The following is a 15,451-nucleotide window of genomic DNA, read 5'->3' on the forward strand; positions in this document are numbered from 1 at the left end:
AATGATATATTATATTCTTGAAAAATGTTCTGCAGATGTCCTGTGTTCCTTTCACAAAAATGAAAACTAATGAGGTTATGCAAATGCTAATATTTTTAGATTTAACCTTTGCATGGTGTAAAATACTTCTACATACTGTTCTGTATGTTACACATAGGTATGCTTGTATCTGCCAATATAAGTTAGTCCATAGAAAATAAATTTGAAAAATAAAAATGCTAAAGAAAATGAAATGGCAAGAATTTATTTTCCTCCATAACATTATCAACCCAAAATGATTTCTAAAATCTCCAAAGATTGTTAGAAGGAAGTGTATTATGGGAGATGGTTTCCAGGACTGGTTCTCTATAGAAGTTAATCTTTCCTTAGAGAGCACCTATGACTTTTTCACCAGACTAAAAATATCCACACTTTTCTTGAAGGAAATAGAACCATGTTCCCCTGACACTGCTTCCAGAGACATAAAACTGATGAAAAAAATTGCACTTTGGTATTTATTTTGTGCCCCAAGGGAGCTGAATTTGTTTGGCAAGTGGAAAAAATTGAACAATTTATTTAATGAAGAGCTCTGAGAATTTCAATCTGGAGACTGTAGAAAGATTAATAATGTCCCTCACCTGTACTTGTATAGTCTCAGCCTCCGTTAAACCCATACGGGCTTCCTGTGCAAAGGTCCTGGCAAAGAGAAAGCTTCAGTGACAGCTGCTGGACAGAGTCGGTGTGTTCCCACGAGGGCAAGCGGAGTGAGAAGGATAACAGGAGAGAGAGTGGGTACCAAGCTTCACCTCTAGAATAATGGGAATGGGAGAGTTCAGTATTTCTCTAGTCTATGCAGGTGAAGTATTTGTATTTTGGAAGAACTCTAGCTTTTACATAGTCAGTTCTTTTCCAGCTCTCATTCTGTTTCCTTACCTGATTCTTTGGAATCTTAAGCACCTCTGCAATAAGAGTTATCTTGTGGAGAACTCTAACTCCCCTCTGTAAACTCTAGACTCCTGTCAGAATTCCTGCACTCAGTTATTAATACATTAACTACTCACCAAAGATCTATTATTCATGAGATACTGGCTATTTTGTTCCAAATGTGGTGTTTTCTTCAATATTCTCATTTTCACTAGCAGATTATTTGATTTACTCCTAGGCTTCAACCTATATTGTTGTAGTTATCACTTCTGCTCCATGTCTACAATAGCACCTATCAATGATGTCATTATTCCTAATGCTCGTTACTCAATTTAATTTTTTCTCACATGATCAACCCTTTTAAAGGGTCGGGAAAATATCGAATGATTGAATTTGGACAGCACCGGCATGTTCATGAATTTTATGTACCTCGTGTAATCTTTTAATGTAACCATCTCCTGTGATTTATTGTGTTCATCAGTGATTTCACTTCATTGACTTCGATGTGCAGTGAACTATTTTAACAAACATCTATTGCCTTCACACTCAGAATTATTTTTACTTGTAAATCTAGTACTTTTCTTTGATGGTAAATATTAATGTGTTGTCTTTAACTTCATTAGTCAATTCTGTGTTTATATTCAGGCATACAATGGGTCACAAGATTTCTATTTTGTGTTATGATGGACACTTTGGTATTGATACTTATTACACCTTTAACATTTTTATTTGGCCGGCACCCACACTGTGATAGGCCCAATGTAATTTCCTGAAAAGACACATAATGCGGCAAAGCTGTCACAAGCTCAGACCCAGAAATAAACATGAATTTACCATTGTGAGAGGGACATAAAAAATGATTACAAAAAATTCTACTCTTGGCCTTATTTTCCTTTTGTCCCTCATTCCATGCTTTACATCATACTGGCCTCTGAAGTCCTCTTTTGTGCAAATTCACCATCTGATAAACAATCATACATTATATTCTCTGATGCTAGAATATTTTCTCCTTCTTTACTTTCCTTGATTAATAATGACCCATCCTTCCTTTCGTAGCCCATATATTCCTATTTCAGAGAAGATTCTCCTGTACATTCCTGGGCCAGGGATATAGCTCATTGGCACAGTGTATCCTTAGCAAGCACAAGGTCCTGAGTTCTATTCCTGGTACCAAAAATAAAAAAGCCTCCTACGCATTCCTGCATAATAAATTGATTTTCAGTGACATTTTTCTGGCTTGAATTAATACTCACTCTTTAGGTCTTGATAATCTTGGCCACTGTTATCTTGGGGATTCTAAACATTTATTTTGCCTTTTCATTTTTTTAGGATGAAGGAGTTTTTATATAACTTTTGAATATTTTAATAAAATCCATCAATTATACATTTTGGTCAATAAACTTGTGATTTTAATACAGTACATTCCACTTGAGAGCACACACCTGAGTGAAGACAACCCTACTTGCCTTCTGTTTGGTTTTAATCAAGGTGTGGTTTTGTTTCCTGTTCTTATCTATGTAGTGAACATACTTTTTCCTCTCCTTGGAAAAATTCACCCAGCATGCATTCTCTCAAAGACCTACAGGAATCTTCATTAGTAGAAGTGCTATAAGGCAGTAAAAGAGGTAAAATACTGTAAGGCAGTAAAAGAGGTAAACATACATACTGCATGTATACTGCTAAGAATTGCATTCATGATGGTGGTCTCAGTTTAAGAAACATATTGATAAATGATAACTTGCAAGAGAGATTCATTAAGAACAGAAACTCATTATTAAATGCCCATTGTGTGTCACAAGAAGCATAATATAAAAATTGCATCACCTCATGTAATTTCACCTTCCATCCTATTATGTAGCGGGTTCTTACTATTCCTGCTGTGGGGGGGAGGAACCTGCATTTAAGAGAATTTAAATAACTTTCTCAAAGTCAAAAAGATGGTTATTTTGGTGGAGCATAACTCCATTCCAAAAAACCTGACTCAAGAATCCAAATTTTAAAGTCACACATGTGTGCTATACATGGGAGATTTATAGATCCAAAATATCATATGGAGGAATTTCTAAATAACTTTAACAGTGTTAACAACTGTAACAGCTATTATTTACTGAGACTTCCTCTGACCACAAAAGCATTTTAAAACCTCACAAGTAAGATAGCAGCAATAACCACAATTTTGGAAAGAAAAAGGCACTAGAGAGAGCTATTACATGATTATGAAGGGTCATGCTGTAGAATAAAAGTTGTTTGAATTAAAAGTATATTTTTGATCACAGTTATAGGGCTTAAAAGAAGTGTGATGAGCATCAAAGTAAACAGTGAAATGAATTCATTTTTAAATGGGATATGTAAAAAAATTAACAAATGTACATATATTTTAGCAGGAGGATTGGTGAGTCAATGATGAAAGATAAATTTTTGGTAATTTAAAGAAAGTCAATTAAAAAAAAAGCAAGTCTTAATGATTATACACTTCACTACACTTGATCTTAGCCAAAAGGTGAGAAGTGATGATTTACACTTTACAAGGGAAATGGAATGCCACATGGCCGAGGAATCATGGTCACTGGCAGGAATCAGTGCAGCATGGAAGCTACACATTCATGGGTGACTTTGTAAAGTCATGACTGAGGTTCCAAATGACTGTTCTTAGAATGTTGGGTTTTTCTCTCCTTCCTCAGGAGGTTCATCCACTACATGGAAGCAGAAAACCATACAGGTGCATCACAGTTCCTTCTGCTGGGCCTCTCCAATGATCCTATATTGCAGCCTCTACTATTTGGAGTGTTCCTGTCCATGTACCTGATCACGGTGCTCGGGAACCTGCTCATCATCCTGGCTGCGAGCTCTGACTCCCACCTGCACACCCCCATGTACTTCTTCCTCTCCAACCTGTCCTTCGTTGACATCTGTTTAACTTCCTCCACAGTCCCAAAGATGCTGGTGAACCTACAGACACAGAACCAGGGCATCTCCTATGCAGAGTGCCTCGCTCAGGTTTATTTTTTCAATATTTTTCTTGGGATGGATAATTTCCTACTGACTGTGATGGCTTATGACCGATTTGTTGCCATCTGCCACCCCCTGAACTACACAGTCATCATGAACCCCTGGCTCTGTGGTCTTCTGGTTCTGATGTCTTGGATCATTATGTTCTGGGTGGCCTTGATTCATGTTCTGCTAATGAAGGAACTGACCTTCTCCATAGGCACTGAAATCCCTCATTTCTTCTGTGAATTGACTGAGATGCTCAAGGTGGCCAGCTCTGATTCCCTCATCAATAACATCTTTCTGTATGTGGTGACTGCCCTGTTGGGTGTGTTTCCTGTCATTGGGATTCTCTTCTCTTACTCTCACATTGTCTCATCCTTATTGAAGATGTCCTCTTCTGTTCGCAGGTATAAACCATTTTCCACCTGTGGGTCTCACCTCTGTGTGGTCTCCTTGTTCTATGGAACAGGATTTGCAGTTCACCTCAGTTCTGCTGTGACCCATTCTTCCCAAAGTAGCACAATGGCCTCTGTGATGTACACTGTAGTGACCCCCATGCTGAACCCCTTCATCTACAGCCTGAGGAACAAGGATGTGAAGGGGGCCCTGGGCAGACTCCTCAGCAGAGCAGCCTTTTTTCCTTGATGGATCATGGACCTCAGAACTAAGCAGACATTGTATAGCTCTAGCCAAATGCTATGAATTACAACACCCTTTCTGCCTTTAAAAAACATGCTTAGTTTCCTCAGTACCCAACCTGTAGGATTTTCAGTTGTACATTTTTGTACTTATTTTTCCTTACCAATCCCCTCAGTAATTTCTATTTAATTTTTCTTACCCATATACAGTCCCTGAGTTCCAAGTTTTGTTAGTTTTTCTATGGGCATCCTTGATATTTCCAACTTTAATTTACAAGTGCTGAGATTGTCTGGAAAATTATGCCTTGAATACTAACGTTCTTCATTTTATTTTGATTATGTTTTTGTTTTGTGTTGGAGACCACTCCAAAGTGGTTCTGAGCAGGATTTAATATTAACCAATTAGCATTCCGTGTTCACTTGTGAATCTGTCCAAGGCTTAGGCTCGTTATCTGGAAATGGTGGACTCATAATAAGTGAACCTCTGTGAATCACTAATCCCTACTAGAACCTGTAGTGGGGGATGAAGCCAGAAAGCCTCAAAGGACAAGACAAGATCACAGCCAAGGACATCTGGTTCTGATCAGGCATCTCATTCTTCAGTGGATTAACTTAATACCTTACTTAGAGAAGTCCTTGAGTTGTTCTACCCTTCTTGAGTACTCCCCGCCTTCCTTCTGATAACCAAATAAATATGGGCAACCCAGAGAAGGTTGTGGTCTTAGCACTGCGAGAATTATGAATTCTGTGAGAGAGCTTTGATCCTCCTGGGGCCCTGAAATCATTCCATTTGCCTCTTTTTATTTAGCCTTCGCCATACACTCATTCAGGAGATTGCGGACCTGATCAGCCCACAATAACTAAGGGATATTATTAACCCCATAGTTTTGTCTGCAAGAAGTAGAATTAAGAATAATCAAAGTGAAGGCCTTACTCTTTTGAGACTATGCTGGTCACTTTATGTGTATGACTTTAAACCTGAAAATATTTATTTGAGACATTTACTTTCATTTGTGCATTTTTTAAAGTGATCAACTGGGGTTGTACATCTGTTGTTCTTGACACTGAGCTCATACTCCTAAGCTTGTTATCTTCATGTTTGTAAAAATAGCATTTGACATTTCAACCTGAAATCTGAAATCTACTTTTTAATGCAGGTTTGTTCATAGCATTCATATGGAGACTGTACATAGGGTACTTCTGAGCTGTTTTCACGTTTGTGATCCTTATTTCCCTTTTATCATTTGTTCCTTTTCTTCTTTCATTCTCACTTCCTTTTTGGCTGATTTATTGGTAAATGGTAACTTGCTTCATACCCTTTTATGGTCAAAAATATCCTGCTACATGTATAGTCATTAGTCATTTATCCATTAATGGAAATTTCTACCTTTGGTTATTGTATATGCTGCTGCAATGACTGCAATCACATAGTAGATAACACTATTTCAGTCAGCGACAGACTACATCTAAATGATGGTCCCATAAGACTATTACCTAGTGACAGTACAGCCATCTTTGTCTAAGTATAATCTGTGATGTTCACATAACAAATAACATAACTTGCAATGCAGTTCACAGAATTTACTTTTACTATAAACCCATGCATGTTTATGTTTGCTTCCAATTTTTTGGGTCATATATGTAGGACTTAGACTTCTGGGACATATGGTTTCCATATGTTTAAGTCTTTTAGGAATAGCCAAACTGTTTCTCATGCTACCTGATACGTTTTTATTCTAAAATTTCATTTGTTTTTTTCATTGCTCACATTTCATTGTTTTTCTACAATCTTGCCAATATTTTTAAAAATTTTATTAGAAATATTGCTCTCCATTGTGTGCTTTTTATTTGCATTTCCCTATGAAAAACTGAGCATTTTTATGTGCTTGTTGATGGCCTATATATCTTCTGTGGAGAAATAGCATTTCAAATTTGTTCATATTTGCAATTGTGTTGATGGCTGATTTTGTTTCCAATCTATAAAATTCCTTATATCCTGTGGATACTTGATGTTTATCAGACTGTGTTTTGAAAATAAAGATTTCCCCCATTTTATGTGTTGTGTTCATTTTTTATTTGTATAGTTTATTATTATTAACTATACTCATCATGATCTATGATAGATCACTTGAAACTATTCATGCTTTCTATGAGGAATTTTGTTTTCTTTGACAAACATTTACCCAACTCCCAGTCTCACAAACTCTGGTTATCACCATTTTACTCTGTTTTAATGATGTGGACTCTTTTAGATTCTACATAAAAGTGAGTTTATGCAAAGCTTGCTTTTCTAGGTCTGGCTTATTTCTCTTAATGTAATATCACACAAGTTCATCTGTGTTGTAGAAAATAACAAGATTTTCTTATTTATGCCTGAGTAATATTGTATTGTGTACATATACCATATTTCTTTATTACTGTCATGATGGACACTTAAGACGATTCCATATCTCGAATTTTGTGATGAATGCTCTCATTAAAATGAGAGTTCAGATATTTGTATACATATTGACTTTATATCTTTTTTAAATATAGCTTCATAATAGAATTGCTATATCATTGTTTTATTTTTAATTTTTAAGGAAACTCCACAGGTTGTGTGTGCATAGTGGCTGCACTAATTTATATGCCCACTAACAGTAATCAGATGTTCCTTTTCTCCAAATTTTCTCCAACATTTGTTATTATGCATCCTACTGATAATACATATTTCAACAGGTGTGAAGTGATATTTCATTGTGGTTTTAATTCGAATTAACCTGATGACTAGTGATGCTGGCCATTTTTTCATATACTTGTTGGCTATTTGTATGACTTCTTTGAGAAATGTCTACTCATTTCCTTTTCAATAGTTTTTCTCTTTAAATGTTTTGTTTCTGTTTATTAGCACATATTTGCAATATACAATGATTATGTTCTTCATGGGGAGTTGATATATGTATGTGACACATCTTTTTTAGTGACACCTCTTAATTGTTTTTCATCCCTCTCCCCTTTCTTACCTCACCCCTTCCTCCATCTTAGTTCCCCCCTTCCTTTTGCAAAAAATCTATTTCCCTAAAAACATAAAGTTGTACATATTAAAGGGTAATGTGATGTTCTAATATATACATATATTATGCTATGTTTAAATCAGGTTTCACACATACATCTTCTTCAAGCTATCATTTATTGATAGTGAAAAATTTTAAAACCCTCTTTTCCAGCTTTTTGAAATTTACAATACATTACTTTTACCTATAGTCACCCCGCTGTGCAATAGCACACCCTAAATTTTTGCTCCCATCCAACTATAACTTATCCCACTTTTCCCCATATCTCCTTTCTTCTTTCTATCTCCAGTTTCTGGCAACCACCATTTTACACTCTACTTCCGTGAGAACAGCTTTGGAGTGAACTCATGTAGACCTTGTCTTTTTGTGTCGCTTATTTCACTTCACCTTGTGACCTCTAGTTCTCTTCATGTAAAATAAAGTAGCATACTTTGTTCTTTTCATGGCCACATAATATTGCGTCTTCTATATGTTCTCCATTTCCATTTTATTTATTCAACTTAAGTCATTTCTCTTTTCTTAGCAATGGTGAATAGTGCTGCCACAAACATGGATGTCCCTTCAATGCACTGATTTCATTCCCTTCGGATATATACTCAGTAGCTGATCACTGGATCATACAGTAGTTCTATTTTTAATTTTTTTGAAGAGTCACCATACTGTTTTCCACAATGGCTGTACTAATTTCCATTCGCACCAACGGTGTGCAAGTGTTCTCTTTTATGCACATCTTCACCAACCCCACCCATTTTTTATCCAGTAGCTACACTTACTAGGTGAGGTGATTTCTTATTGTAGTATGGATTGGCACTTCCCTGATGACTAATGATGTTCAACATTTTTTATTTTTTCCGGTACTGGGAATTGAACTCATGACCTTGCGCTTGCCAGGCAGGCACTGTGCCACTGAGCTAAATCCCCAGCCCCTAATGTTCAACAGTTTTAATAGGCTTGTTATCCACTTGGATGTTTTCTTTTGAGAAATGTCTCCTTAGGTGTATTGTACATTTTAAAATTTGGTTGATTTTTACTATTGTGTATTTGGAATTACTTATATATTCTAGATATCAAATCTTTGTCAGGTTTATATGTGATTATCTTTTATTCTTCATTCTAATGATTGTTTGCTTTGTTGTGCAGAGGCTTTTTATTTTGATGTAATCATATTTATCTTTTTTTCTTTTACTTCCTGTGCTTTTGTGATCTTGTAAAAATAAAACACAAAGAAAATCCCTGTCCATTCCAATATCCTGAAGTGTTTTTCTCAAATTTTCTTCTGGTAGGTTCATAGTTTCAGGTGTTGACATGTATATAATCCATTTTGTATTGATTTTTATAACTGCTGAGAGATATTCTTCTTTCATTCTTCTGCATGTGGCTATCCAATTTTCTCAACACCATTACTTGAAAAGACTGTCTTTTACCCAATACACATTCTTAGAACCTATGTCAAAAATCAACTGGATGCAGATGTATCAGATTATGTGGAGCCTCTCTATTCTGTTCTGTTTGTCAATGTGTCTAATTTTATACCAATATTATGCTGTTTTGATTTCTGTAGCTTTGTAGTGTATTTGCAAGTCATGTAACATATTATCTCCTACATTGCTCTTTTTGCTGAAGATGGTCTTGATATATAAATTTTAAGATACTTAAATATTTTTACAGGTTTGGAAATTTTGCTATTATTTCTTTGGATAAGTTTTCTATCAGTTTGATATTGTCAAGATCCTCTAATAACCTTAATAATCCAAATATGTTTTTCTATTAATACTCTCCCAAAGTTGCCATCGGCTTTCTTTATTCCACTTCATTTTTTCCTTTTCTGTGTGCTTTAAAGTAGCCTGTCTTTGAGCTCACTACTTCTTTCTTCTGTTTGGTATATCCTGTGATTGACACCTTCTATCACATGCTAAATTTTGCTGAGCTTATTTTTTAGCTCAAGAATTTGCTTGGTTTAAACAATTGCTTTCATGTCTTTGCTAAGTTTCTCTTGTAGAATATTACATTTTTTCCTCTGTATTTTCTTCAAGTTCCTTGAGTTACCTTAAAACAGCTGTTTTAAATTTCCTGACTCTTCCCACACTGATTACTATCTGATCAATTTCTAGTACTACACTTAGTTTTACTTTTGGATAACTTATATTTTCAAGAAAGCTCTTGATTACTGTTAGTATATTATACCAATTGGACTTTTAAGGAATAGGTATTATTTATTCCAGTCTTACTAATCTAGCTCTTTTTGTTCCTGACTTTCCATAAGTTCTAAGCAGGCTGCTTATTTTCAGAGCCTGTAGTTACTTCCTCTATTTCAGCAAAAGATTGCCAGGAGTCTGTTGATGCTGTAGTGTTACTGTTTTTGCACTAGAGGCTAGTGCAATCTCAGGTTAGTTCCAAATCCAAAGTTGTATTGTTCAGAGTGAACTAGGGGTGTACACAGAAATACAATTGGAAATAGGAAGATAGATCTTTGGCTTTTTGGAAGGGAACTGAGGGACAGAAGCAGAAGAGAGGGAGTGGAAGGAAATGAGACAAAAAGGGAAAATTGTGAAGTGTTTTGTATATACACCAAATCCCTATGAGGAACATGATCACGTACTATAAACATGTATAAACACACGTGTGTGTGTGTGTGTGTGTGTGTGTGTGTGTGTGTGTGTGTGTGTGTAGAAGGGGCCGAAGAGATGCAGGGATGGGGAAGGAAAGTGAAGGGTATAAAGAAAAGAATTAAGAAATGTTATGTACATATACCAGCTCCCATGATTAACATAACCATTACATACTACAAACATCTACCACTACCACTACCACTACCACTACTAAAAAAGAAATAGTGATCTATCTCTGTCAGCTTTCAGTGGGGCCAAAGTAGGCCTAGATGCATATCCCTAGCCACTGGCCTATGGTCAGACACTGCAGCATTCTGATTACTGTAGATGGGCTAATGCCAGGCTACTATGCCACATCCTGGCCATCAATGCTGCAAAGCTGTCATACCCTGAGCTCCAAGCCCTCCAAGCCTAGCACAGCACTTGGGAGGTATGACATTCTAATTTTGTACTACATAATTAACTGACTTTCTATTTTGTTTTAATCTTATCTTTGAGGACAGGATGCAGATAGTCCAGAGGTTCTTCTTCCCACCTGGACAGCCTAAACCGAATGGGTCTAAGATGTCCTCCACAATGATCGCTAGACACCTGTACCTTCATTATAATCCCAATTGCATGCTAAATGACACACATACCCTAGTGCCACCACAGTTGACATTTGACCCATGACTATAACTGGACAAAAAGACTATAACTAGAGAAAAAGAGAAAAGTGCCCATGACTATAACTGGAGAAAAAGAGAAAAAAGAACCATTAATAGCAGAAAGAGGTGACACTCAAGAGGAAAAGGGAAACAAAACTCTGCCCACAATCAGAAAAGATATGAATATTCCACCCCTTTTATTAATCTATCCTGTCCCCTATTCCTTTCACCCTACATCTATGAAAGGTAGAGAATTTGCAAATCTATCTACGTCTATTCTTTGCCAAAAATACATTTCGTTTGCTGCTCAGTTGATGCTTGGTCCTGTTACTGGTTCCACAATTTCAAGAGGGAAAATGGACCCAGGTAAAAAATTGGTAATAAATGTAGTTTGGTGCACGTACAAGCTGTTGACTTGGTGTATCTGCGGGAGCCACAGATCTTACCCGTCACCTTCATCTGCTCTTCCAAATGACCTGGTTGTTTTCTATTCTCAACCCCTGGGGAAGCTAGTATTTTTCATCCACTGATAAATTCAGGAGTCTTTCTCTGCGTGGTTACCGCCAACCTAGTCGAAGACCCAGCAACCAGGGGACCACCCCCTCCCCAAGGCACGCCGGAACCGGAAGCGGAAGTGTGACTCTGCGCCTGTGCAAAGCGGCAACACGTCACCTGGCCCCTCCTCTTGGCTCTGAGGTAGGTAACTGGTTTCTCAGTGGGCTTTCTAGCCTTCAGAGCTCAGGGAGGCGAAGGCCTGGGCCTGGGGGTCAGTGGTGAAAGGAGTCCTCCGTGGTGCTCGCCCTCGGGACCTGTGAGCCTTGTCAGGCCAGCTCGCGGCCGCCATGACTACGACCACGACCACAGCCTCAGGGACTCCGAGAGGAGCACGCTCGAGTGAGAGGACCACTGTCGTATTTAATTAGTCTCCAAACGCATGCTCTGCTCTCCGTGCAGAAAGGAAAGGCATCTCTGCTTTGGAGCCAGGGGACGAGAGTCTCCACGCCGCTGTCGCTGCGCGGGTCCCCGGATTTCTGCACGCTGGGTGAGCTCGGACCCGCCTCCTCTGTCGCTGTGCGTTGCGTAGCGTTTATCTGAATGTTCCTCTGCCTGCGGTCGTTAGCTTGGCACACTGTATTCAGATACATAAATGCGAACGGATTTAGTTTACGTATGTTGTCCCACCTTTTGCCGAATGCATTTTGTTTTTAATAAAATAGTACAAATTAATCACTTATTCATAGGTTCTTTGAATTTCACAGAGAGAATTAGCCAGTTTCAACGTTTTCCTTTTTATTCCTTCCATTTTCCTTTTTCGTTGTTGTTTTCGATTTCTTTACTGCACTTGCCAGGACTTCGAATTGAATGGAGCTATGCAATTTGCATTCTAGCTTTACTCCTGACCTCAGTAAGAACAAATCTGGCTTTTTACTGTTAAGTGTTTGGTATAGATTTTTTTCCCAATACAGCATTATGTAGTGAAATAAATTATTGTCATCTATGGATATTGAAATAGACGAGTCACTGTTTTGTGTCTAAGGGGCTGAGCCATACGATCTTTTTCATTTAGCATTAATCAGCAATTGATTTATATTAATCATTACGTTAATTATATTAATGATTGATCACATTACTGGCTCAATTTTTAAGCATCCTTCATTCTTACATAGAAATGGCTTGTGATTTATTCTCATTGTTAATTTCTCAACTGTACTAATATTTTTATATTATTTGCATTTTATGTGCAGAAAATCTTCCACTTTTTTAAGTTTTACTCTTTCAGGTCTGGGAAATACCCAGGAAAACAGGTTTTTACTCCTCGGAGTTGTGAATAAATTGCTTATTTGGTGAACCTGCCTTAAAAATTTGTAACTTCTTTTTCCCTTGTGGGCACATTTTTCACCTAGGTTTTTTTTTTTAAATAACTGGATGATGGATATTTTTTAAATAACTGTAATGATTTTGTGCCTTTTAAATCATCATTGGAATATTGTACTGCTGTCTTGAAATTTATTACCTGTCTATATATATTTTGATATCCCTGCAGTATCTATATGATTCATTCTTATTCACAACTACCTTTTTGGTCTGTGCTTTCTTGCATTTTTTTTTTTTTTTTTTTTTTTTGGTTTTTCTCCGGTACCGGGAACCGAACTCATGACCTTGTGCTTGCCAGGCAGGCGCTTTGCCACTGAGCTAAATCCCCAGCCCCCTTTCTTGCTTTTAAACTTGCTAAGTTTGTCAGTTGAATTAGTTGTCAACGGATACATGTTTGGATTCTCTGGTTCTGTTGTCTTTAAAAAAATGTTACTAATTTTGTATTCTTTTTAAACCTTTATGCAGTCCTTTTTCCAATGTCATAAATCAATGGTTAGTTAGTCCATAAACACTGATTGTTTTTCCCCATTGGGAGGTGATGTTGCTTATAAAGATAAAAATATAAGCACTAAACTGGCAATGGATTTCTAGTTATTTTAATTTTCTACTTCCAACTGCCCCAAACTAGTCCTGATTCACTGACAATAAATGTGTCCAACTCTTTATCCTTATACTGCATTGCATTCTAATAGAGCATGTACTACCACCTGATATATTTTATTTATTTACTTTCCTCACCTAAAAAATGATAAAATCCTTGTGCTTCAGTATTTGTCTTTTATTCAGTGGTTTATACCCCATGATTTCACACTGTAGGGTCAGGGTAAATGTTACCTTAATGTAGTTGAAATGTAGGGGCAGGAAATAGGACCTTAAGGAAAATATCCTTATCCAGCTCCTAGAACCTAGAATGAACTCAGAGAGACCACATTTGAATGAAATGCTTCACTCACCTGTCCTCTAAAGTGCCCCCTAGAGGGTTCTAGATTAAATCCTGGTAATATTAGAGAATAGGAGTTTTAATAACAGCTAAGTTGTGAGATTTATATACTAAAAAGGTACTCATTTGGCATGTAGGCTTGACTACAAATAGACTGGCATGGACACCCTGCCTCAGCAGTTTTATAATTGGGTAATATTGAGCATATAGTTAATTTTTTCAAAGATTCCTCAATTATTTTAAATTGTTAGGGATATCTGATTGCTAGAGTTTCTATAAGAAATAAATAAGATATACAGTATCCCTTTGCAAAGTCATTGTCACATGAGGGTTGCTATTATAAATATAGTAAACTTTCATTTTTTATTAGCTTTTACATATGCTACTTATTTCACTCCAGTAGAAGGAACTTTCGAATTTTCCTTGTTTGAAATTTTTGAAACAACACTGCAGATGGTAGTATACTATATATACTGAACACAGGAGGCAGAGACCAGCTGATACCACCAGGCTCGTGTAAAGGCAATGTGGCATGGAGTTTATCGTACCTCGTTGCAGGCAGGCAGAGGGTGAAAAGGCCATCTATAGGGAGCAAAGAGAAGTGGTCCCTTTTTATAGGGATTGAAAGAAGGTGAGGGACCTTAGGCAGGATGATTTTAATAAACATTTGTGGTGAAAGTTCTGTGGCACTCTTGCACCTCAGTGGGCAGAGTCCTTGAATGCTCTAGATGTCCAAGGACCTGCAAAATTTCCTGTCCTGTCTTATCTCCTTTATGACATTCTGTGCTTACTGATGACAGCTTCCATGCTGAGCTGAGTTCCCTGCTGAGAATAGTGCCTCTGCTGGCAAGTAGGTTGGGAGCTGGGAGAGTCAGATCCCATTCAAGCCTTATACAATAGAGGGAAATTAAGCATGTGAATCATAGAAAAGCAAATTTCTGTGCATCATGCATATGAAATTCAGTGGGTTAATGCTCAGAAACTATGTTTGGGGAAACGCTGATGTTCTCAGAGATTGGGTACAGTAGTTAGGGGCTGAGCGTAGTGCCTGTTACCCTGCCAGTGGGTACAGAAGTAAATTCTGGAATTGAGCCCTCAGAAGTGTAGTGTATAGATCAGTGCTTTCATGAGTTTGATACAAGCAGTGTTTACTCCTGTGGTTGAAAACACAGCTTGATAATTTTTATGCCATTTGCTACCACAGGAAAATTGACAAAAGGACTTTTTTAGACTTTAGTTAACTTGCTTATAAAATGTCACTTTTAGTGTCTTCTTTATGCTCGGGAAGGACCAGAGTGTTGTTTTCTAACTTTAGATAAGGTTTCTCTACCTTTTTACAATATTAGTGAGTGCATACCTGGGCATGTTATTTGTGTGTGTGTGTGTGTGTGTGTGTGTGTAGGGGAGTTGTCAATCCTAATTGGTATGCTACAACATCCAGGCTCATTGGTTCATGAATATGGGAATTTTGGAGAGATTTGGGTTCGCATTCCAGCGTCTGCCTTACCTGTAACTTATCAGTATCCTGCTTTTCTTCATGAAGGTGACATGGGGGAAGAAAGAAGAGCTGCTGAGTTGCAGAAAAATACGATACAGGTGAGTCAAAGGTAAAAATTCTACAGAGAATACTTCCCTTCCACTAGGTGTCCTTTAGCTATTTAGAGCACAGCTTAGCAGTCTGTTTCTGTATTAGATCATATGATCAATAATTTAGGCTTTGGATGCCATAGAATTTCTGTTTCAAGGAAACTGGAATCTCGGTACAAAAGCAGCCATTGATGTAACATGGCTTGTT

At 37.3% G+C, this 15,451-nt stretch overlaps 2 protein-coding genes across 2 annotated transcripts in view; one reads left to right on the forward strand and one right to left on the reverse strand.

Annotated features, from left to right (window-relative positions):
- The window catches only part of LOC102017351 (olfactory receptor 7D4-like), a 49,644-nt gene extending 44,725 nt beyond the window's left edge, over positions 1 to 4,919 (forward strand). Inside the window, exon 2 of the mRNA XM_005405554.2 lies at positions 3,585 to 4,919. Within this exon, the coding sequence (XP_005405611.1) occupies positions 3,585 to 4,539 (955 nt within the window). The 3' untranslated portion in view covers positions 4,540 to 4,919. The remainder of the gene's footprint in view (positions 1 to 3,584) is intronic.
- Positions 1 to 11,974, reverse strand: part of LOC102016068 (olfactory receptor 7D4-like) — a 68,284-nt gene extending 56,310 nt beyond the window's left edge. Inside the window, exon 1 of the mRNA XM_005405550.2 lies at positions 11,288 to 11,974. The gene's annotated coding sequence lies outside the window, so the exon portion shown is untranslated. The remainder of the gene's footprint in view (positions 1 to 11,287) is intronic.
- Between the last annotated feature and the right edge of the window lie 3,477 nt (positions 11,975 to 15,451).

Source organism: Chinchilla lanigera, unplaced genomic scaffold (genome assembly GCF_000276665.1).
Source record: "Chinchilla lanigera isolate Chin_1 unplaced genomic scaffold, ChiLan1.0 scaffold00094, whole genome shotgun sequence".
NCBI classification, from domain to species: domain Eukaryota; kingdom Metazoa; phylum Chordata; class Mammalia; order Rodentia; family Chinchillidae; genus Chinchilla; species Chinchilla lanigera.